This window comes from Bombina bombina, chromosome 5 (genome assembly GCF_027579735.1).
Source record: "Bombina bombina isolate aBomBom1 chromosome 5, aBomBom1.pri, whole genome shotgun sequence".
Taxonomy (NCBI): domain Eukaryota; kingdom Metazoa; phylum Chordata; class Amphibia; order Anura; family Bombinatoridae; genus Bombina; species Bombina bombina.
This window is the reverse complement of record NC_069503.1, coordinates 390,393,694-390,420,241: the sequence shown is the minus strand read 5'-3', so window position 1 is coordinate 390,420,241 and position 26,548 is coordinate 390,393,694. Positions and strand designations below refer to the sequence as shown.

Below are 26,548 nucleotides of genomic sequence, written 5' to 3'. Positions count from 1 at the left end.
ACATTTTACTTTACCTTCTGTCATGGCTTATTTTATAAGTCACATGGCATTCTGGCACTTGATATTTGCCAAGCTTTAAATAGATGTAAATGTACAGTTTGTAATAGGCATATGAATTACATAGCTTTATTTTGGAGCTTTTTGAGAATGAAAATGCAATGGATTTTCAATGCTCTTTCACCTTTGCCCTTTTTCCCTTGTTAATCAGTGCTGCTTACAGTTGAAATGCCAGAAGTGTGATTGCCAGAGAAATTAGTAGCATGTATGTGGGGAAAGAATGTGTGCATAAGCCAGAATGGGGCTAGTGCTTGAGAAAGGAGGACAGGGTGTTTGGAGGGTCATGGAAAAGCTAGTTGTAACTTGTAAGCACAAAACCTTCTAAATTTACATATATTAAAACTTATTACAGGTTCATTTGTAAAGCCTATTGATTTTGATTTGATAATTAAACACTCTAATTTCTCTTTATGAAAAACACTGTAAAAATGTAAAGTTGCAGGTATGCATGCTTGTGCACAACTAGTATTGATGTTTGCATTAATATCTGTATGGGTTCACCATGTGCCTGCACAAGCCTAACAAGAATAACAAGCTTAAAGGGACATGAAACCCACATTTTTTCTTTTATGATTCAGAAAGAGAATGCATTTTAAACATCATTCTAATTTACTTCTATTATCTAATTTGTTTTATTATCTTGATATTCTTAGCTGAAAAGCATATCTAGATATACTAAGTAGCTGCTGATTGGTTGCTGCACATGGAAGCCTCATGTGATTGGCTCACCCATGTGCATTTCTTTTTCTTCAAATAAGGATATCTAACAAATGAAGCAAAATAAATAATAGCAGTAAATTGTAATGTTGTTTAAATGTGTATGTTCTATCTGAATCATGAAAGAACGATTTTGGGTTTAGTGGCCCTTTAATTCTTCAACATAATTAACATCTATTACCCAGAAGAAAAAGTAAAAAATCCTATGTAGATGGAGCAAAACAAAACATAGTACAGTGATCATTTGCATTAGTATTAACTGTGAATGTTTCTCAGATATCTCTGGTTATTCCTAGCTGTGTTACACTGTGTGTGTAAATAAGGGCCATATTACAAGTGGAGTGCTAAATATCGCTTTTGTGAAAGGGATATTAGAGCTACACTGAGTAATACTAACGCATGCTAATGTTCGCTGGTATTAAAAGTTGACAGCAATGCGAACGCATGAGTAGTGCAGCGATAGCAGCAAAGTGTAAATATATATGTATATGCTTATATACATATATATTTATGTGTTAATATGTGTATATACATATATATTTATGTGTTAATATGCTTATATACATATATATTTATGTGTTAATATGTGTATATACATATATATTTATGTGTTAATATGTGTATATACATATATATTTATGTGTTAATATGTGTATATACATATATATTTATGTGTTAATATGTGTATATACATATATATTTATGTGTTAATATGTGTATATACATATATATTTATGTGTTAATATGTGTATTTACATATATATTTATGTGTTAATATGTGTATATACATATATATTTATGTGTTAATATGTGCATATACATATATATTTATGTGTTAATATGTGTATATACATATATATTTATGTGTTAATATGTGTATATACATATATATTTATGTGTTAATATGTGTATATACATATATATTTATGTGTTAATATGTGCATATACATATATATTTATGTGTTAATATGTGCATATACATATATATTTATGTGTTAATATGTGTATATACATATATATTTATGTGTTAATATGTGTATATACATATATATTTATGTGTTAATATGCTTATATACATATATATTTATGTGTTAATATGTGTATATACATATATATTTATGTGTTAATATGTGCATATACATATATATTTATGTGTTAATATGTGCATATACATATATATTTATGTGTTAATATGTGCATATACATATATATTTATGTGTTAATATGTGCATATACATATATATTTATGTGTTAATATGAGTATATACATATATATTTATGTGTTAATATGTGCATATACATATATATTTATGTGTTAATATGTGCATATACATATATATTTATGTGTTAATATGTGCATATACATATATATTTATGTGTTAATATGTGTATATACATATATATTTATGTGTTAATATGTGCATATACATATATATTTATGTGTTAATATGTGCATATACATATATATTTATGTGTTAATATGTGTATATACATATATATTTATGTGTTAATATGTGCATATACATATATATTTATGTGTTAATATGTGTATATACATATATATTTATGTGTTAATATGTGTATATACATATATATTTATGTGTTAATATGTGTATATACATATATATTTATGTGTTAATATGCTTATATACATATATATTTATGTGTTAATATGTGTATATACATATATATTTATGTGTTAATATGTGCATATACATATATATGTATGTGTTAATATGTGCATATACATATATATTTATGTGTTAATATGTGTATATACATATATATTTATGTGTTAATATGTGCATATACATATATATTTATGTGTTAATATGTGTATATACATATATATTTATGTGTTAATATGTGCATATACATATATATTTATGTGTTAATATGTGTATATACATATATATTTATGTGTTAATATGTGCATATACATATATATTTATGTGTTAATATGTGCATATACATATATATTTATGTGTTAATATGTGTATATACATATATATTTATGTGTTAATATGTGTATATACATATATATTTATGTGTTAATATGTGCATATACATATATATTTATGTGTTAATATGTGTATATACATATATATTTATGTGTTAATATGTGTATATACATATATATTTATGTGTTAATATGTGTATATACATATATATTTATGTGTTAATATGTGCATATACATATATATTTATGTGTTAATATGTGCATATACATATATATTTATGTGTTAATATGTGTATATACATATATATTTATGTGTTAATATGTGCATATACATATATATTTATGTGTTAATATGTGCATATACATATATATTTATGTGTTAATATGTGTATATACATATATATTTATGTGTTAATATGTGTATATACATATATATTTATGTGTTAATATGTGCATATACATATATATTTATGTGTTAATATGTGCATATCCATATATATTTATGTGTTAATATGTGTATATACATATATATTTATGTGTTAATATGTGCATATCCATATATATTTATGTGTTAATATGTGTATATACATATATATTTATGTGTTAATATGTGCATATACATATATATTTATGTGTTAATATGCTTATATCCATATATATTTATGTGTTAATATGCTTATATCCATATATATTTATGTGTTAATATGTGCATATCCATATATATTTATGTGTTAATATGTGCATATACATATATATTTATGTGTTAATATGTGCATATACATATATATTTATGTGTTGATATGTGTATATACATATATATTTATGTGTTAATATGTGTATATACATATATATTTATGTGTTAATATGTGCATATACATATATATTTATGTGTTAATATGTGCATATACATATATATTTATGTGTTAATATGTGTATATACATATATATTTATGTGTTAATATGTGCATATACATATATATTTATGTGTTAATATGTGTATATACATATATATTTATGTGTTAATATGTGTATATACATATATATTTATGTGTTAATATGTGCATATACATATATATTTATGTGTTAATATGCTTATATCCATATATATTTATGTGTTAATATGCTTATATCCATATATATTTATGTGTTAATATGTGCATATACATATATATTTATGTGTTAATATGTGCATATACATATATATTTATGTGTTAATATGTGCATATACATATATATTTATGTGTTAATATGAGTATATACATATATATTTATGTGTTAATATGTGTATATACATATATATTTATGTGTTAATATGTGCATATACATATATATTTATGTGTTAATATGTGCATATACATATATATTTATGTGTTAATATGTGTATATACATATATATTTATGTGTTAATCTGTGCATATACATATATATTTATGTGTTAATATGTGCATATACATATATATTTATGTGTTAATATGTGCATATACATATATATTTATGTGTTAATATGTGCATATACATATATATTTATGTGTTAATATGTGCATATACATATATATTTACTCGGGACACACAGTTCCCATAGAACACAATTCAAAGGCACTTTTTTTACCCTACAGTCGCCATCTTAAGCACCCCAAAAACTGCTAAGTGCAGTTATCTTTTTTCTTTATTCTTTTAAATGCTTCATTTAATTTTCTTAAAAAATAAAACTAACTCTTATCCATCCGTCTGCTTTGGGAGGAATACCTGCACTCCTAAAAACCCACTACTGTTCCAAATATTCATCATTAAGACCTACCACCCCTCCCTTTTCCTCCACTTACAACGATAACTACTAGGAGATTCACATAATATCATAGACCTCTTTATGAATTTACATTTATCAATATTCTTACACTTTTCTTCCATAATCTGCACATAGATTTACAGATTAGTTATTACAAAATACTTTTTTGTCATTCACATCTACATCGATGTTTTTGGAATTGTTATTTGTTTTGACTGTTTGTAAGTTATACTAAGACATGTCAAGTTGTATACATTCTACAGAGTGCTTTTTCAAACTGAAGCGTTAAGTAATGTTTAATGTTGAGTGTTTTTTATCATCTTTGAACTACGAGAAGTAATTTAATTTCCTTAAGTACTCTGCTCTATGATCAGGTTATTGTATGATTTCCCGTAAATGATCAAATTTTTTTGATATTGTGTAATGTATACTTCAACTTGATATAATAAAGTTTTTTTGAAAACCAAAAATAAATAAATAAATAAATAAATAAAAAAAACTAACACTTAAGTTTGGGAGCATTTGGAGGACATTTATAAAATTAATCAGAAATCTGATCTCTGGTTATTTATATAAGGGCTAATTGCTACCTCAAGCTTGCAGTAGCAATAACCAGACACTTGTAATGGCTGGTTATTTATCGCGCCCCCCCAAACTTACAAGCATGATAAATTAGCGTTATCTGAGGAAACGGTGCTGGGCCACTGAAAAACGCGTTGCTGTTTTAAAGGGACAGTCTACACCAGAATTGTTCTTGTTTATAAAGATAGATACTTCCTTTATTACCCATTCCCCAGTTTTGCATAACCAACACGGTTATTTTTATATACTTTTTACCTCTGTTATTACCTTGTATCTAAGCCTCTGCAGACTGCCCCTTATCTCAGTGCTTTTGACAGACATGCAGTTTAGCTAATCAGTGCAGACTCCTAAATAACCCCACGGGAGTGAGCACAATGTTATCTATATGACACACATGAACTAGTACTGTCTAACTGAATAACTTTTAAAATGCTCTGAACTAGGACGCGGTTTTCAACGGTTTAGAAATCAGTTTGAGCCTACCTAGGTTTAGCTTTTCAAAAATACCACCAAGGGAACAAAGCAAATTTAATGATAAAAGTAAATTGGAAAGTTGTTTACAATTGCATGCCGTATCTGAATCATGAAAGTTTAATTTTGACAAGACTGTCCCTTTAAATAAGTTTTAATAAACATTTTACTCATATCTGCTGCTGCTGTATTCATTACTCTCCTGGACACGGATTTAGAATAACCGTATTGTGAGCTTCTGCAGCATCACTGCCAGAGCCTTGTGGATCCCTGGACTCATGTATATCTGGATGAGGATTGCCCCTACTGCTGCTGTGGTGTTATTCGTCTGCCGGACGAATTTTAGGATCCTGCTTGCCTGTTGAGCACTTTCAGTGCTATACATCATGTGAGTAGGTTTGATCTGTTTATACACCTGCTTGTATGATTGTATTGACCTACACCATGAGGCGGAATTCTATCTCTTTAAATTGTAGAATCCTGTGTGTCTGGCGTAACATTATAGAAGAGCTGCCTGTCAATTTGGTTTCACCTTCACTGCTGGAGATTGGATATTGGTCCTCAATCATTACAGTTATAGGAGAGACTCTGATATATCATTGGACTGAGTCCCTATACCATCATCTTGTCAATTATTTTATGAAAACGTCTGTTCTCCACATTCAATACTCTTCTCCGCCCACCCCCACCTCCCACCACAACTTTTCTCTCAGCCCAAGATTTCGCCAGCAACTTCAACAACAAAATTGACTCTATCAGAACTGAAATCAGCTCTCAACATACTACCGGTCTCCCACCCCCTCAAAAGCTCACAATCATCCAACACCCACATAGCCATACATTTAGCTCTTTTGCCCCTGTTACAGAGGATGAAGTTTCTGCCCTTATACTATCCTCTCACCTCATCACCTGTCCCCTCGACCCCATCACCTCACAACTACTCCCCTCCCTCTCTTCTACCCTTACCCCTATACTCACACTGTCATGTGTTTAATCTGAATGTTCCTGTCTCTTTAAGGGAAGTCTATAAATTCCCATCATGCTCATGGCTCATTGCCAATAGTTCTAAGTTTGAGTAGCTAAACATGCTCTAACTGAAGCCTCCATAACTTCAAGCTTGGCTCTACAGTTCATTAACTGTTATTCATTTCTACTACTATTGTTTACTGCTGGATATTAGTGTTTTCTACCGGAGCTTTCAAGCCTTACATAGTAATTTTAAGGACAAACAACAATCAGCAATGCAAGACTTCCTATCAAGTGATCATTAAATGTTTGGGACAATATCACTATCTACAGACAACCTGGTGTGTTATATTGCTGGACTTTCTTTTACAAACACTACCAGAGAACCACTTACCATCGCTAATTGATCCGGTTCCTACATCAGCTTGTTAGAGAGCATTGTGAGCTCTCCCCTCTACCTAGCCTGTCAGCAATTCCACGGACATCATTGGCTGAGGCTCACACACCCTAGTTGTGACGTCACGAACGCTCCGCTGTGTACCCCATCTCAAACTCCATTGCAGATCAAGGTACAGCACTTATAAGTTATTCCTGCACATGTACTGCTGTCCAGTTAATGTATATGAAGGATGCTTATTACTACAACTCAAAAATACATCTGCTAAATAACGTTATTAACTGAGTTGCATGCATATACTCTGTCATATAAAAAAAAGGACACTTAAAATAATCAACTGTGTATACACTCTCTCCTGTAACCAACTAATCAGGAGATATATACCATATATCTTTTTCTCTCATTCTTTCTGAAAGGTTAATTCTGCAGTTGTGATCCAACAAACCTTACAGCTCTTTTCAGAATAAAGCTCACAGCAACTTCCAAATTGCAGCTACCTTACATAACTATTGGCCTAAAATTATAATAATGGATCCAGCAGACTTACCCACAATCATCTATAATTTAAGCCAACGGGTAGATCAATTAACACAGGGCTTAAGGGATGTACAATTATAAAATGAGACTTTTCGTAATATCATCAAGGAAAATACCCCTGAGCCTCAGGTCTCTATGCCAGAGAAGTTTTCCGGAGACCGCTCCATGTACAGACAATTCAGGAACTCCTGTTATTTACTTTTTCAGATGAGGCCAAAGACATACTTTAATGAAAGAATTAAAGTTATGACAGTTATTTCCTTTTTGAGAGGTGAACCCCGCAGTTGGGCAGATATGTTTTTGAAAATGATGATCCAGTCCTAGGATCTTTAACTGATTTTTTTTTCTCAAATGGGTACCGTATATGAAGATACGCAGAAGCAAATTACTGCAGAGAATTTAATGTGTTCCCTTAAACAAGGCCGTAGGCCAGTAGAAGAATACCTCACAGAATTAAAACTTTATTCAAAGGATACGGAATGGAGTGATGTGGCACTCCGAAATCAATACCGAATATGTCTTAGTGATGCACTGAAGGACGAATTAGCCCGTGCAGATACCCCAAGATATAGAGCTTTCCATCAAGATTGATAGGCGCCTCAGGGAGAGGCGTGCAGAACGCCAGCATTCAGATGCACCACATCGCTCCTACACTTCTCATTCTTCCTCATCTAATTCCAAGGAATCACCTGTTCCCATGAAGATCGGTTTTGTTAAAGGCCCTCTGCTACCAGAAGAAAGGTTGCGTAGAAGGAGGATGAATTTATGTATGTATTGTGCATCTCCTAACCACTCCGTCAGAGAATGTACAGTTCTTCAACGTCAAAAACCTAGTAAGATTTTTCCTTAGGTTATCAAATCACTCCCAACGGTCTTAGAATGGAAGACAACAAGGTTGATGCCATCCTAAATTGGCCGATTCCTACTTCTAAGAAAGAAGTTAAAAAGTTTCTTGGTTTCTCCAATTTTTACCAAAAATTTATTAAGGGTTTTTCACAAATTGTTAAACCTCTTTCATCTCTCAAAGGTAATCAATCATCCTTTGTATGGAATGAAGACGCACAATCAGCATTCAATTTACTTAAGAGATCATTTTCTTCTGCACCCATTTTGCATTTTCCTAACCCTGATTTGCCTTATATTTTAGAGGTTGACACTTCAAATTACGCTATTGGAGCCATACTCTCTCAACAGGTCTCACTCACAGATCCCATTCATCCAGTGGCTTTCTTTTCAAAGCTAATGTCAGCACCTGATAGGAATTACTCCATAGGAGAAAAGGAACGCCTCGTCATTAGGAAATCTTTGGAGCACTGGCGCCATCTACTAGAGGGTATAACTATCCCCATAACCATTTATACAGATCATCGGAATCTAGAATATTTACAAACAAGTAAAACTCTTTCCTACCATCCAGGTTCGAAGAATGGGAAAGCAGATGCTCTTTCAAGATCTCTAACACCTCCACCTGTTGACATTCCATCACAAACAATACTATCTCCAAAACCAAACAATACTATCTCCAAATTGCAGCTACCTTACACACACACACATCTTCAACCTCTCCCTCAGCACTGGTATAGTTCCCACATCTCTTAAACATACATTAGTCACACCTATCCTCAAAAAACGTTCTCTCGATCCAACCTCCCCATCCAACTACCACCCTATTTCCCTACTACCTCTTGCCTCAAAGCTTCTTGAAAAGCTAGTATATGCACGTCTATCCCATTTCCTTACATTAAACTCCCTCTTTGACCCACTGCAATCTGGATTCCGCCCCCTTCACTCAACAGAGACAGCAATTGTTAAGGTTACCAACAACCTACTTACAGCAAAATAAAAAGGTCACTTCTCTCTACTTATCCTCCTTGATCTGTCTGCAGCCTTTGATACTGTTGACCACCCTCTTTTACTCTATACCCTCCAATCCTTCGGCATCTGTGACACAGCTCTCTTGTTTCTCTTCCTATCGGTCTAACCGTACCTTTAGTGTAGCCTTCTCTGGGGTATCCTCTGCCCTGTTACCTCTTTCTGTTGGGGTACTGCAAGGCTCTGTCCTCTGTCCCCTTCTCTTCTCAATCTACATGTCCTCACTAGGTTCCTTAATAAAGTCCCACGGGTTTCATTATCACTTGTATGCCGACGATACCCAAATCTACCTCTCTGCACCAGAATTATCTCCTTCCTTGCTAACCCTTGTCACTAACTTTCTCTCTCATATCTCACTACCTCCAGCTAAATCTCTCCAAAACTGAGCTCCTTATTTTCCCCCCTTCTTCAAAAATCTCCACCCCCCCATGTCTCTATAACTGTTGACAACTCCATCATTACCCCAACCTCACATGCCCGATGTCTTGGGGTCAAACTTGATTCAGATCTTTCTTTCACTCCTCACATTCAGTCCTTGGCTAAAGCCTGCCGCTTCCACCTTAAAAACATCACTAAAATTAGACATTTCCTTACACAAGACACAACAAAGATTTTAATCCACTTTCTCATCCTTTCCCGCCTCAACTACTGCAACTCCATCCTCTATGGTCTCCCTAGCTGCCGCCTAGCTCATTTACAATCCATAATGAATGCCTCTGCCAGGCTCATCTTCCTTGCACGTCACTCTTCATCTACTGCACCTCTCTGCCAATGCCTTCACTGACTTCCTCTTGCCTCCAGGATTAAACACAAAATTCTCACTCTGACACACAAAGCAATAGGAATTACTGGCCTGTAATGTTCCCTCCTTGCACATTACCACTATCTCTCTTTTCTGCACATTTTCGGGCTCACTCTGACACACAAAGCCCTCAATTGCATTGCTCCCCCCTACATCTCAAACCTTTTCTCCAGATACTCTCGCTCCCGCCCCCTTCGCTCTGCTCATGATTTCCTCCTCTCCTCCTCTCTTGTTACTGGCTCCCATCTTATGTAAATCTCTGCCTCGCTCCACAAGAATCTCTTACAACCTACACTAACCTCCCTATCTCCACTGCTATCCCCTAAACCATATAGCATGTAAGCCTATGAGCCCAGCTGTTTGTAGTTAACCTTCATAAGAGCCGACTACAACAGTGCAACTCTCGGCAGGACCCTTCACCCATTTGATCCCTGTAATCATTTTTATATATCACCCATGTTCATAGTGCTGTGGAACCTGTTGGCGCACTACAAATACCTGATAATAATAATAATAATATATTGTCTTATGGTTGTGACCTCACATCTTTAGTCCGGCCTTGGGATTTAGGTGTTGGGCTGAGGAATTGCTATATTGTGATATATTGTGATACATTGACACATATCTATGTGATCTTTTGTGTTTATCTATACTCACTCATTTTATACCATCCTCACTCCCTTTGGTTAGGCGCCTCTTATAGATATAATCAAGGACCCATTGTGCTTGTGCCCTGATATATCTTGTATCTTTTTAAAAATATTACTGTACTGAATATGGGGATTCACATGTAGGGAAACTGGATTTTATTTTTTGCAATTGTAGAAATTTTTATATTTTTTTATTTTTACATTTAGCAAATTCATTAAGATATTTGAAAATTTCTATTGTGTTAATTAGCAGTATTTTGATTTATTATGTTTTAAATGTGTCACTATAGCATATGTTTCTATACACTTCTATCTTTGACATTCTGAAGTAATTATTTTTTGATGATTTGTGTTATTATCTGGATAGAAATACAAATCCATGTACTTGGTTTGGCTTGGCATTTGTCTGGTGATATAATAATGTACTTTTCATATTATGATTAGTTTATGTCAAACTCAGTCTTGCATACACTAAATAAATATTGAAAAAATTTGATCTCAGTAAGGAAATTACATTTATTTTTTACTGTTATAGTTCAGCATTAACATAGGCTCCTAACAAATACAAATGATTGCCTTGATTACTTTTATAATACTGAAATGACATATCATCAAGCAGTTGTGGTTCTAGAAATTAAATCTTTGGAAACATTTACCACAGAGTACTTTGTGCAGGAGCCAGGAAGCTTTGGACTTGGGGGCCATATTCTCTAAAGTTCTGTTTTTTTTTTCGTGAGACAGAGCTTAAAGGGCCACTAAACCCAAAATCTTTCTTTCATTATTCAGATAGAGAATAGAAATTTAAACAACATTACAATTTACTTCCATTATTTATTTTGCTTAATTTTTTAGATATCCTTAGTTGAAGAAAAAGCAATGCACATGGTGAGCCAATCACACAAGGCTTCTATGTGCAGCAACCAATCAGCAGCTAGTGAGCATATCTAGATATGCTTTTTTATCAAAGAATATCAAGAGAATAAAAGAAATTAGATAATATAAGTAAATTAGAAAGATGTTTAAAATACCATTCTCTTTCTAAATCATAAAAGAAAAAATGTGGGTGGCATGTCCCTTATTAACAAACCAAGGAGCCACTGAGCTACTGGCTCCTATAATTCTATCCCTGGCTCAGAAATGTTTGTTTTTTATCCATAAATCTATATACAGATATCACTGTGTGGCTCCTAAATATTCTTACTGGCTCCTAATTTTGAAACAGATTTGTCAAGCACTGATCTAAGAAGTCTCATCAGTACCTTGAGAGATATTTATTTTGCTAAGTTGGTTTCTGGATGTGAAGGAGAGACACATACAATACAACATGCTGTGCCCACCAAAACAAGTTTAGATGAGATATATCTTGATACTGGGGAGTTTATTGTAATAAGTTGTTCTATGGGCATTGCTAGTCCAATTGGGATACATTTTAAAAGGTTGGGGTGTATAAGTCTAATTGTTTCTAACAATATCAAAACTTACCACAACCAAAGGATTCATTGTTCCATTTCCATAAACACTATAATTTCATTATATCTAAACCTGTCTGTGTTATGGACAGCTGTCAAATTATCATTCATTTTAATTTAGCTCTATTTCATGTCTCTGCTGCTATATCTCAGTACCTTTGGTGTGATGTATATTAATGGGATCTAGCGTGAGATAGAAACTGAGAAAAGTAGAAAGGTTCTAGAATGCAGAAAACATTAAACAAACAATAGTCTTTGAGACCAAAAAATGTCAAAACAAGTAAATAAAATAAGTATATAAAATAAACATTTCCCATTTTAATTCATGTAAAGTTTTTGTTTAAGCCACATACTGTATAATGTTGTTTTATTTATGTATTTATGTATTCATTTATTTATTATTTTGAGATGAAGAGTGGGAATTGCAGGTTTACTGTGATCCTGAAACAGTTATATGTGACACAGAAACCAAAAAAAATGGATACAAAGCTGATAAAATTTCACAACAATGTGATTTTATTTTGCACAGTTAGTTATTACTTTTATAACATTGTCTCTCATATGTAAGCAAAATAACTATAACTTGCAATCAATTTATCTTATTTATACTATTGGACTATTTGCTTACATAATATCTACTAGTATAACATATTACTTTCTTACAACCTGTCCTGTGGACATCCTTTATTTAAATGTTATAGTATAAAGAGTAAGACATTTCTTTCCTAGGCCTACAGAATAAGGAATATTGTCACTATCAGAAATGGGCAACCATTCTCTTCCAGTTATTGCCTGTTATAATCAGTTAAGTTTTATATTACAATTATTTTTCTCACAAGGAATCCCACCAATTTAAATTTTTGTCCTTAAAGGGCTATAATTAAATTGAGATACCAAATAGGAGCCAAACACAATGGACACTGTGTTAAGTAGAACCCATGTGTTAATTAGCAACTCTATGGCCTAGATTACGAGTTTTGAGTTAGAGACTATGCATGCTAACGAGCAGTTTTCCCTCACCGCTGACTTACCTGCAGCGCTGGTATTACGAGTTTTCAGAAACCCGTTGTTAAAAGACAAGAATTGAGTGTTGAGCAAAATTTTGCTCATTACCGTACTCCAATACCAGCGCTGCTAAAGTCAGCGGTGAGCTGGTCGTACGTGCTCGTGCATGATTTCCCCATAGGAATCAACGGGGAGAGCCGGCTGAAAAAAAGTCTAACACCTGCAAAAAAGCAGCGTAAAGCTCCTTAATGCAGCCCCATTGATTCCTATGCTGAAATAAAAGTTATGTCTATACCTAACACCCTAACATGAACCCCGAGTCTAAACACCAATAATCTTACATTTATTAACCCCTAATATGCCACCCCCGACATCACCACCACCTACATTATATGTATTAACCCCTAATCTGCTGCCCCCAACATCTACAACACCTACATACTATTTATTAACCCCTAATCTGCCGCCCTCAATGTCGCCGCAACCTACCTACATTTATTAATCCCTAATCTGCTGCCCCTAACGTCACCACCACTATATTAAAGTTATTAACCCCTAAACCTAAGTCTAAACCTAACCCTAACACCCCCTAACTTAAATATAATTTAAATAAATCTAAATAAAATTACTATCATTAACTAAATTATTCCTATTTAAAACTAAATGCTTACCTATAAAATAAACCCTAAGCTAGCTACAATATAACTAATAGTTACATTGTAGCTATTAGAGTTTACTTTTATTTTACAGGCAAGTTTGTTTTTATTTTAACTAGGTACAATAGTTATTAAATAGTTAACTATTTAATAACTACCTAGCTAAAATAAATACAAATTTACTTGTAAAATAAAACCTAACCTAAGTTACAATAACACCTAAAACTACACTATAATTAAATAAATTAACTAAATTAAATACAATTACCTAAATTAAATTAGCTAAAGTACAAAAACAAACAAACACTAAATTACAGAAAATAATAAACAAATTACAGATATTTAAACTAATAACACCTAATCTAATAGCCCTATTAAAATAAAAAAAGCACCCCAAAATAAAAAAAACCCTACCCTACACTAAATTATGAATAGCCCTTAAAAGGACCTATGTGGGGCATTGCCCCAAAGTAATCATCTCTTTTACCTGAAAAAAAATACAAACAACCCCCCCAACAGTAAAACCCACCACCCACACAACCAACCCCCCAAATAAAATACTATCTAAAATAACCTAAGCTCCCCATTCCCCTGAAAAGGGCATTTGGATGGGCATTGACCTTAAAAGGGCAGTTAGCTCTATTGCAGCCCAAAGTCCCTAACCTAAAAATAAAACCCACCCAATACACCCTTAAAAAATCATATCACTAACCCCCTGAAGATCGACTTACCATGAGAAGTCTTCATCCAAGCCGGGCCGTGGTCCTCAATGAAGCCGGGAAAAGTTTTCATCCAAGCCGGGCAAAGTGGTCCTCCAGACGGGCAGAAGTCTTCATCCAGACAGCATCTTCTATCTTCATCCATCCGACGCAGAGCGGGTTCATCTTCAAGACATCCGATGTGGAGCATCCTCTTCATCCGGAGTCTTCTTACTGAATGAAGGTACCTTTAAGTGACGTCATCCAAGATGCAATCAGCCAAAAGGATTGAGCTCACATTCTATTGGCTGTTCCAATTAGCCAATAGAATGCAAGCTCAATCCTATTGGCTGATTGGATCAGCCAATAGGATTGAAATTCAATCCTATTGGCTGATTGCATCAGCCAATAGGATTTTTTCTACCTTAATTCCGATTGACTGATAGAATTCTATTAGCCAATCGGAATCTAAGGGATGCCATCTTGGATGACGTCACTTAAAGGTAGGAAGATAGAAGATGCCATTTGGATGAAGACTTCTGCCCGTCTGGAGGAACACTTCGCCCGGCTTGGATGAAGACTTCTCCCGGCTTCGTTGAGGACTTCGGCCCGGCTTGGATGAAGACTTCTCCAGGTAAGTCGATCTTCAGGGGGTTAGTGTTAGGATTTTTTTAAGGGTGTATTGGGTGGGTTTTATTTTTAGGTTAGGGACTTTGGGCTGCAATAGAGCTAACTGCCCTTTTAAAGGCAATGACCATCCAAATGCCCTTTTCAGGGCAATGGGGAGCTTAGGTTTTTTTAGATAGTATTTTATTTGGGGGGTTGGTTGTGTGGGTGGTGGGTGTTACTGTTGGGGGGGTTGTTTGTGGGGGTTTTTTCAGGTAAAAGAGCTGATTACTTTGGGGCAATGCCCTGCAAAAGGCCCTTTTAAGGGCTATTGGTAGTTTAGTTTAGGCTAGGGTTTTTTTATTTTGGGGGGCTTTTTTATTTAAATAGGGCTATTAGATTAGGTGTAATTAGTTTAAATATCTGTAATTTGTTTATTGTTTTCTGTAATTTATTGTTTGTTTGTTTTTTGTACTTTAGCTAATTTAATTTAATTTAGGTAATTGTATTTAATTTAGTTAATTTAATTAATTATAGTGTAGTGTTAGGTGTTATTGTAACTTAGGTTAGGTTTATTTTACAGGTAAATTTGTATTTATTTTAGCTAGGTAGTTATTAAATAGTTAATAACTATTTAATAACTATTCTACCTAGTTAAAATAAATACAAACTTGCCTGTAAAATAAAAATAAACCCTAAGCTAGTTACAATGTAACTATTAGTTATATTGTAGCTAGCTAAGGGTTTATTTTATAGGTAAGTATTTAGTTTTAAATAGGAATAATTTAGTAAATGATAGTAATTTTATTTAGATTTATTGTATTTATATTTAAGTTAGGGGGTGTTAGGGTTAGACTTAGGTTTAGGGGTTAATAACTTTAATATAGTGGCAGCGACATTGGGGGCGGCAGATTAGGGGTTAATAATTGTAGGTAGGTTGCAGCGACATTGGGGGTGGCAGATTAGCAGTCTATGAGTAAGCACCTGTGAGGTGCGAAACATGTCAGACTTCCTGCTCTATTGCTGCCATGTCTGTTCATTCTTTTAAATGAATCAATAAATTTGTATTTTTACTCATATTCGCTTGGAGTAGTACCTGCCTACCGCCTTCTGTTCGTTAATAAATAGTATGTAGGTGTCGGCAATGTTGGGGGCAGCAGATTAGGGGTTAATACACGTAATGTTGGTGGCGGCGGTGTCTGGAGCGGCAGATTAGGGGTTAAAGTGTTTGTGATTCGGGGGGGGGGGCTCGGTTTAGGGGTTAGTAGGTAGTTTATGGGTGTTAGTGTACTTTTTAGCACTTTAGTTATGAATTTTATGTTACGGTGTTGTACCATAAAACTCATAACTACTGACTTTTAAATGCGTTACGACTCTTGACGGGGTAGGGTGTACCGCTCACTTTTTGGCCTCCCAGGACAGACTCATAATACCAACACTATGGAAGTCCCATAGAAAAAAAGACTTTACAAAGTTTATGTAAGTCGTTTTGCGGTAAGGCCAAAGAAGTGTGCGGTGACCCTAAACCTTCAAGACTCGTAATAGCAGCGGTAGTAAAAAAGCTGTGTTAGGACCTCTTAACGCTGCTTTTTTACCCTAACGCACAACTTGTAATCTAGGCGTATGTGTTTAACCCCAGCATAGGTAAAGTATCGCTCAGGACCCTGCAGAACAATAATTAAATTGAATGAAAAAATGCTGCTGATCCATTCAGCAGTGCTAGATGGGCAACCCAGCTGATAGATTCATATATATATATATTAGATATGCGCATATGATTTCGGAGGAAAACAAATTTGTCAGACTATATACGAATTTGGAAAAAGGTTCCTTTTTTCTAACAAATTAAATAACTATTAAATGCAGTAGAATGGCATATTCAACATACTGTATGCATAATACAAAGTAAATGCAAAAGCACTTTATTTTCTGACATATTTCTGAAAAATTTCAAAGTTCTAATATTTGAAATGTAAGACAAAAATAACAAAAATGTAAATGTCAGACTCTTTTCCTCTGTAATGTGAACTTCCAACAAACAAAAATCCAAAGAAAAAGAAAGATAAACTAGATTACGAGTTTTGCGTTAGAGGCTATGCGGTGCTAATGAGCAGTTTTCTCTCACCGCTCATAAGTGAGCGTTGAGCAAAATTTTTCTCATTACCGCACTCCAATACCAGCGCTGCTTAAGTCACCGGTGAGCAGGTTGTACGTGCTCTTGCACAATTTCCCCATAGGAATCAACGAAGAGAGCCGGCTGAAAAAAAGTCTAACACCTGCAAAAAAGCAGCGTAAAGCTCCGTAACGCAGCCCCATTGATTCCTATGAGGAAATAAAATTTATGTCTACACCTAACACCCTAACATGAACCCCAAGTCTAAACACCCTTAACCTTACACTTATTAACCCCTAATATGCCGCCCCCGACATCGCTGACACCTGAATTATATTTATTAACCCCTAATCTGCTGCTCCTGACACCGCCGCCACCTACATTATATTTATTAACCCCTAATCTGCTTTTCCCAATGTCGCCGCCACCTACCTACACTTATTAACCCTTAATCTGCTGCCCCCAACGTCGCCACCACTATACTAAATGTATTAAACCCTAAACCTAAGTCTAACCCTAACCCTAACACCCCTTAACTTAAATATAATTTAAATAAATCTAAATAAAATTACTATAATTAACTACATTATTCCTATTTAAAACTAAATACTTACCTATAAAATAAACCCTAAGCTAGCTACAATATAACTAATTGTTACATTGTGGCTAGCTTAGGGTTTATTTTTATTTTACAGGCAAGTTTGTATTTATTTAACTAGGTACACTAGTTATTAAATAGTTATTAACTATTAAATAACTACCTAGCTAAAATAAATACAAAATTACCTGTAAAATAAAACATAACCTAAGTTACAATAACATCTAACACTACAATATAATTAAATACATTTACTATATTGAATACAATTACCTAAATTAAATTATATTAGCTAAAGTACAAAAAACAAACACTAAATTACAGAAAATAATAAACAAATTATAGATATTTAAACAAATTACACCTAATCTAATAGCCCTATCAAAATAATTAAAAGGCCCCCCAAAATAAAAAAACCCTAGCCTAAACTAAACTACCAATAGCCCTTAAAAGGGCCTTTTGCGGGACATTGCCCCAAAGTAATCAGCTCTTTTACCTGTAAAAAAATATAAACAACCCCCCCAACAGTAAAACCAACCACCCACACAACCAACCCCCCAAATAAAATACTATCTAAAAAACCTAAGCTCCCCATTGCCCTGAAAAGGGCATTTGGATGGGCATTGCCCTTAAAAGGGCAGTTAGCTCTTTTGCAGACCTAAACCCTAACCTAAAAATAAAACTCACCCAATACACCCTTAAAAAAACCTAACACTAACCCCCTGAAGATCGACTTACAGTTTTGAAGACCGGACATCCATCCTCAAGGAAGCGGCAGAAGTCTTCATCCAACTGGGCCGAAGTCCTCAAGGAAGCCGGGAGAAGTCTTCATCCAAGCCGGGCGAAGTGGTCCTCCAGACGGGCAGAAGTCTTCATCCAGACGGCATCTTCTATCTTCATCCATCCGACGCGGAGCGAGTCCATCTTCAAGACATCCGACGTGGAGCATCCTCTTCATCCAACGACTACCCGATGAATGAAGGTTCCTTTAAGTGACGTCATCCAAGATCCAATCAGCCAATAGGTTTGAGCTTGCATTCTATTGCATCAGCCAATAGGATTTGTTCTACCTTAATTACGATTGGCTGATAGAATTCTATCAGCCAATCGGAATCTAAGGGACGCCATATTGGACGACATCACTTAAAGGAACCTTCATTCATCGGGTAGTTGTGGGATGCTCCACATCAGATGTCTTGAAGATGGACCCGCTCCGCGTTGGATGGATGAAGATAGAAGATGCCGTCTGGATGAAGACTTCTGCCCGTCTGGCGGACCACTTTGCCCGGCTAGGATGATGACCTCTCCTAGCTTCGTTGAGGACTTCGGCCCAGTTGGATGAAGACTTCTCCCGCTTCCTTAAGGATGGATGTCCGGTCTTCAGAACTGTAAGTCGATCTTGAGGTGGTTAGTGTTTTTTTAAGGGTGTATTGGGTGGGTTTTATTTTTAGGTTAGGGTTTGGGCCTGCAAAAGAGCTAACTGCCCTTTTAAGGGCAATGCCCATACAAATGCCCTTTTCAGGGCAATGGGGATCTTAGGTTTTTTTAGATAGTATTTTATTTGGGGGGTTGGTTGCTTGGGTGGTGGGTTTTACTGTTGGGGGGGGGTTGTTTGTGGGGGTTTTTTCAGGTAAAAGAGTTGTTTGTATTTTTTTTATTTTGATAGGGCTATTAGATTAGGTGTAATTTGTTTATTATTTTCTGTAATTTAGTGGGGGGGGTTGTACTTTAGCTAATTTAATTTAATTTAGGTAATTGTATTTAATTTAGTAAATTTATTTAATTGTAGTGTAGTGTTAGGTGTTATTGTAACTTAGGTTAGGTTTTATTTTACAGATAAAACTGTATTTATTTTAGTTGGGTAGTTAATAAATAGTTAATAACTATTTAATAACTATTCTATCTAGTTAACATAAATACAAACTTGCCTGTAAAATAAAAATAAACCCTAAGCTAGCTACAATGTAACTATTAGTTATATTGTATCTAGCTCAAGGTTTATTTTATAGGTAAGTATTTAGTTTTAAATAGGAATAATTTAGTTAATGATAATAATTTTATTTTGATTTATTTAAATTATATTTAAGTTAGGGGGTGTTAAGGTTAGGGTTAGACATAGGTTTAGGGGTTAATATATTTAGTATAGTGGCGGCGACGTTGGGTGTGGCAGATTAGGGGTTAATAAGTGTAGGTAGGTGGCGGCGATGTTAGGGACGGCAGATTAGGGGTTAATAATATTTAACTAATGTTTGCGAGGCGGGAGTGCGGGGGTTTAGGGGTTAATATGTTTATTATAGTTGATGCGATGTTGGGGGCGCCAGATTAGGGGTTAATTAGTGTAGGTAAGTTACAGCGACATTGGGTGCAGCAGATTAGGGGTTAATAAATATAATGTAGGTATCTGTGATGTTGGAGGCAGCAGATTAGGGGTTCATAAATATAATGTAGGTGGCGGCGGTGTCCAGAGCGGCAGATTAGGGGTTAAAAATTTAATTTTAGTGTTTGCGATGCGGGAGGGCCTCGGTTTAGGAGTTAATAGGTAGTTTATGGGTGTTATTGTACTTTTTTAGCACTTTAGTTATGAGTTTTATGTTACAGCGTTGTACCATAAAACTCTTAACTACTGACTTTTAAATGCGTTAGGACTCTTGACAGGGTAGGGTGTACCACTCACTTTTTGGCATCCCAGGACAGACTCGTAATACCGGCGCTATGGAAGTCCCATAGAAAAAAGACTTTACAAAGTTTACGTAAGTCGTTTTGCGGTAAGGCCAAAGAAGTGTGCGGTGCTCCTAAACCTTCAAGACTCGTAATAGCAGCGGTAGTGAAAAAGCAGCGTTAGGACCTGTTAACGCTGCTTTTTCAGCCTAACCCACAACTCGTAATCTAGCTGCAAGTTAATTATTAGGAACATTTTAAATAAAAAAAAATACAATACCCTGATTGAATAAGTCATACCAACTAATATTTTTTGGCAGCACCTTTGCATTTATTACATTTTAAAACTTAGATTTTTCTTTTCTGAAGCCATGGTTGACTTGGATGTGTATTTTGGGTTATTTTCATGCTGGAATGGGAAATTCCTCTTCATTTTCATCTTTCCGAAAGCAGGTTTTGTGACAAATATTTTCATATTTGAAATTATTCATTATCCAATCTATCTTGACAAGAGCCCCTGATCCAGCTGAAGAGAAGAGGCCCCATGCATGATGCTACCACCACCATGCTCCAAAAGCAGTATAATGCTCTTTGGATGATATGCTTTGTTGGATTTGTGCCAAATATATCTTTTACAATTTAGGGCAAAAAGTTAAACCTTTGTCTTCTCAGTACATAGCACATTTTCCCACATAGTTTGGGGTGACTAAAATTATCTCTTGGCATAAGTTAGATGGGCTTGGGTGTTCTTTTTTTGTAAGAAATGTTTTTCTTTCTTGCAACTTTACCTATTGCTCCTTCAGTGTTGCTATTGGCCTCTTGGTAGCCTCCCTGATAAGTTTTCTACTCATCCTCTCATCCTGAACTTTGCAATGGGGGTAGCACCTTTTCTCCACTTAGTGACAATAGTTTTGACATTGCTCCATGGTACATGTGTTTTTGATATTCTTTTATATCCCTCTCCTGATTGGTACTTTTCAACAATTAGCTCTCGCAGTTTGTTTGGCAATTCTTTACAGACCATGGTTCTCCCAGTAGGATGCAACTCCAAACATTCAACAAATCCTACAGCAACAGCTACTTTTATCTGGGTTGAATCAGAATCATTGATGACAGTCCAGATATCTGCAGTTTGTCTACAGGAATGATTAGAATGTGATTGTTAACTGCGAACACAGCTAGAGCCTCCCATTATAGTTTTTTTTTATAATCGTAATAACTAACTTTTTTTTTCCTCTAGATTTATTTTTTGTTGGAAGATCACATTACAGATGGAGAACATTTGATATTTACATTGTTGTTATTTTTGTCTTTACATTTTATAGCCACTTTATTTTGTGACTTTTTGCATATGCTCAGTAGGCACCTCTGCCTCGGGAAGTTTTCATGTATAACGATTGTGCAAATTTTGATGGAGTTAATTGAAAGGTTGTGTAAACTATATGCTATATTTGAATTAATGAAAGTTTCATTTTGAATTTAGTTTCCCTTTAAAGAAATTATTACATAAAATGTGATTTATGCTATTTTTAAATATTAAGATAATTAAGAGAAAAAAAAATCCAGAATCTAAATGAATTTGTACATAATTTTGTCTGATATATATATTTATATATATATATATATATATATATATTATATATATATATATATATATATATATATATATATATATATATATATATATATATACATATTTATTTATAGGTTCCTTTACAAATCCTCTTTTTTTCTTCTGTTTAGGAGGAACATGCCCAAACTCAGCACTTTCTGCCCTTATTCGACCTCCACTCCCTACTTTGCAGCATCCACTGGATATCAAGCAATTCCTTCCTTTTTCTTTAGACAATGCCACAGCAGTTAACTTCTTCCCAAACTTCAATGCTGTAAGTACTGATATATGTTTTGTGCTTTATTTAGTTGCCAAATTATCATTATTTACTTTTTTCACAAATGGATTATCAGTTTAATTGAATATGTATTTTACCTTTTTATTTATTATTTTATTTTACTAATGAAAGTAATGTAAATGCTTATTCTGCATCAATTTCAAATATTATAGCAAAATTTTATTTTGGTAACAAACATATATGCCTAATGGTATTGCAAAATTGAAAAAAAAAAACCATAAAAAAATAAATAATATTTATAAAAAACAATATTTTACCTCCTTTAATAGCTATGGTAACTAAAAAGACAATGGATTATACAGGGTGGTTTGATGATTACATTAAAATTATATGTTCTCTAAGCAGCATTGCAACTGAAAATGCATTTTAGAGTATTTTTTTTAACATTTATTACAAGTTTTTAGTTTGATTAATACTGTTTGCTAATCACCAGGGCTCCCATATCTAAAAAAAAAATCACTTAGATAAATACCTTATCTGTGCTTACTATACAGATATTGTGCAAATACATTAAATATAGACTTGGACTTATGAGTATTGGAAGCTTGGAATCAACAATACAGTAAGGCAAGCTTGTATGCACATTTCATCTGATCTGAATCCTTAAATAGGGAATTATAATGCATACTTTTGATAAGTGTAATAAACATTTCCTATGCAGAACATGCTTCTATGGTTTGTGGTAAGAGGGTGTTTTCCAAAAACAAATACAAGATTTTCTGGTTGGAAGGTTAATCAAACACAGTTTTAGATATATTTACATTTGCTTACACAGTTATGCTTATGGAGAGATGGTTGGAACTTCTGAAGAACCAGAAAATAACCTGCTTAAACATTAATTTCATAGCTGAGAAAATTGCCAATACTGTTGCAAATATTGATTAAACAATGTTTTTTTTTCCCCCTCAGATTTTAGTGGTATATCTTTTTTTCCCCTCAGATTTTAGAGGTATATCTTTTTTTCCCCTCAGATTTTAGTGGTATATCTTTTTTTCCCCTCAGATTTTAGTAGTATATCTTTTTTTCCCCTCAGATTTTAGTGGTATATCTTTTTTCCCCTCAGATTTTAGTGGTATATCTTTTTTTTCCCCTCAGATTTTAGTGGTATATCTTTTTTTCCCCTCAGATTTTAGTGGTATATCTTTTTTTCCCCTCAGATTTTAGTGGTATATCTTTTTTTTCCCCTCAGATTTTAGTGGTATATCTTTTTTTCCCCTCAGATTTTAGTGGTATATCTTTTTTCCCCTCAGATTTTAGTGGTATATTTGATATGTGTTTGCATTTGTTAAATTGCTTTGCATGCACAATCTATAAATAAGCTGGCTGTGGATTTTCTATTTTGAGTGGTTGATAGAAGTGTTTGTAACCCAGCATTAGATTTAGATGAAACTAGGTTTTCAGTCAGTGAACAAATTCTGGCAGCGTACATTTTCTTCTGTTCAACATCTTTTTAGTATAATCAACATGAAACAATGTTTTTGATGAGCAAAATACTAAAAAGATGTTGATGAGCCATTAATTATATTAAACACATCGATTCGATTTTCAGGAATATGTGGACACATACAGGGTTGTTTTCATGGCTGTTATATTACCCATATTAATACACCATACAGAGATTTAAGCACAAGCTTAAGACATAGCAGTTTTTTGTGTAATGCACGGATGAGACCTCCATGTTTTTTTTCTCTTTGATTAATCTAATTTAAAATATGCCTGTGTGGCACTAAGGTAAGTTTTTTAAGAAAAGTAGTGAAATGTCAATTTTTATTAATTAAAGTGCCCTTGTTTTTAATAGGTTTATTAAAAACCGGGCACTAATTCATCCAAATTGACCTTCACTTTAACTCATAGATCTGAAAAGCTAGATGTGCATAAACTAAAAAGAGTGAAATGATTCATTACCAAAATGTAGATTTTATCTGTAGGTAAGAACCTGAAGGCCCGTTTAGTCAGCCTGTGGTTCTCTTTAATAAGATTACATTATTGAGGATAAACTTATGCATGTCATGGACATTACTGGAATCTGATATCACAGCACATGAAGCCATGATTCATTGTTTAATATTTAAAGTGTTTTGGCAAATACATTTCAAATTCTTATTGCATCCATTAATAAACCTGAAGTTGCCAATCATATTATTCCGCCAAAGCTTTATTTGTTTATAATGCATTTCACTATTTTTATGTCATTCTGGGGATATTTTCTCCAGAGTTGTCCAAAATATGAAGTGTTAATTCTAATTATTGCTCTGTAAAGTGCTATTAGTACTACATCTGCAAAACAATCTTCCTTATCAACTTAGCATCCTACAGGCTTTGTGTGCTGTAGTACTTTATTGATTCTCTGGCCTCAATTTATCAAGGTCAGTCGGATCAGGTCCTGCAGGCTCGCCAGAAACACGGGGCATCAAGCTTCAATCAGAGCTTGATAAATATGCCCCTCTGCCTTTAAATCATCTGAAGTAATAACTGACAAGAATGCCACAATTTGCACTAAAAAAATGTATATTTAAACTGACAGTAGATTCATTATTAGATATTCATGATTCAGTCAGAGCACTCAATTTACTTCTATTATTTAATTTGTTTCCTTCTCGTGCTATCCTTTGTTGAATGGTTTATCTAGTGTGTATTGTGGCTTCTTCAACAAATAATACCAAGGGAATGAAGATAATTTGTTAATGGAAGTAAACAGGAAATTTGTTTAAAATTGTATACTCTTCTAAAACTATGATAGAAAAAAATTGGGTTTCTTGTCCCTTTAAGGGACATAAAAAAGCTTTACATCAAATAAGGAGCATTAAATAGTTAACAGTTAAATCCCTAAAAAACATTGGGATGCTTCAGGAGAAGGCTGCGGCACATCTGAAACAGGAGGACCCTGAACAGCATCCACCTTAGCTAATGATGGCTCAGGGTCAAAAAGTCTATTTCTATAAGCTAAAGTTCTTTCAATACATGAAGAACAAAAAGGTACTGGGGGTTCCACTTGGGCACCAAAACATAAGCTACAGGTAACATCCTGCACAGCCTCTTGATCCATAATACACAAAAAAAGAAGCAAATAAAAAAAATCTAACTTTTTTTTTAATTTTTTTTTTTTTCAAAGGATATAATAAGAACAAAAAAAACATTTTTAAATAAATGTTCCCTTTACATTTACCAAATCAAGATATCATACCCCAGGCAACACTCTACACCTCAGCAGAATTACTGAGGGGCCCTACCTGTCCTGCAAACAGAGGAAATAATGATCCAGTTTACAATCCAGATTCCAGAGAAGCAAAAACAGCAAGAAGACTTCTAAGCAGCCATCTGAAATATGCATACCTCACTTTACAGGAAGTGAAGAAAAGCGCCAAAAAACTCTGACATCAAAGAATCAGAACCTCCCTAAAAGGGGCAGTCCTACAGCTGACAAAAAAGCCTTTTATTTTTATTTTAAAACAACTTTCTTGAAAACAGGCTTAAAAACAAACAATAAAACTCCCAATAAAAGTACATAATCTGTTACTAAAAACGGACCCTCTCTGAGCCATCAATAAAATAAATAACTCCTCACACTAACAGTGCCTGCAAAAACCTGGACCCTGACAGGAATAATAAAAAATGTCCCCCCTGCAGCGTTTCAGCTGAATAAGTGCTAAATTCTTCCCTGCTTACATAGAAAAATAAAACTGGCACTTACCTCAATATTTATCTGTCCGGCAGTAGGACAGTTCACCTGGTTTGAGAGGATGTGCCATCCCTTACATGGACCTGAGGAAATACAGAAAGACTGAGTAAACTTACTCAGGCTATCTAAATAATGCAGCAAAATGTTTTGGGAAAACACAGTGAGGATTGTAACCCACAAGTTCCCAATTGCTTAAAAGCCACTGCCCTACTGAAGAGACTAACATGAGCTAAGGCTAGACCCTTTGGAAAGATCAGAGCAAACCTACTCTGCTTTTAAAATAAAAAAATTTGATTGTAGATCAGACACCAAAACTTTACCTCCTCCTTGCACCACAGGCAAAGAGAATGACTGGGGGT

General features: G+C 34.1%; 1 protein-coding gene across 1 annotated transcript in view; it reads left to right on the top strand.

Moving 5' to 3' along the window:
- Positions 1-26,548, top strand: part of ZNF385D (zinc finger protein 385D) — a 538,925-nt gene that overhangs the window by 116,240 nt on the left and 396,137 nt on the right. The window contains exon 2 of the mRNA XM_053714223.1: positions 22,344-22,486. Coding sequence (XP_053570198.1) covers positions 22,344-22,486 — 143 coding nt within the window. The remainder of the gene's footprint in view (positions 1-22,343; positions 22,487-26,548) is intronic.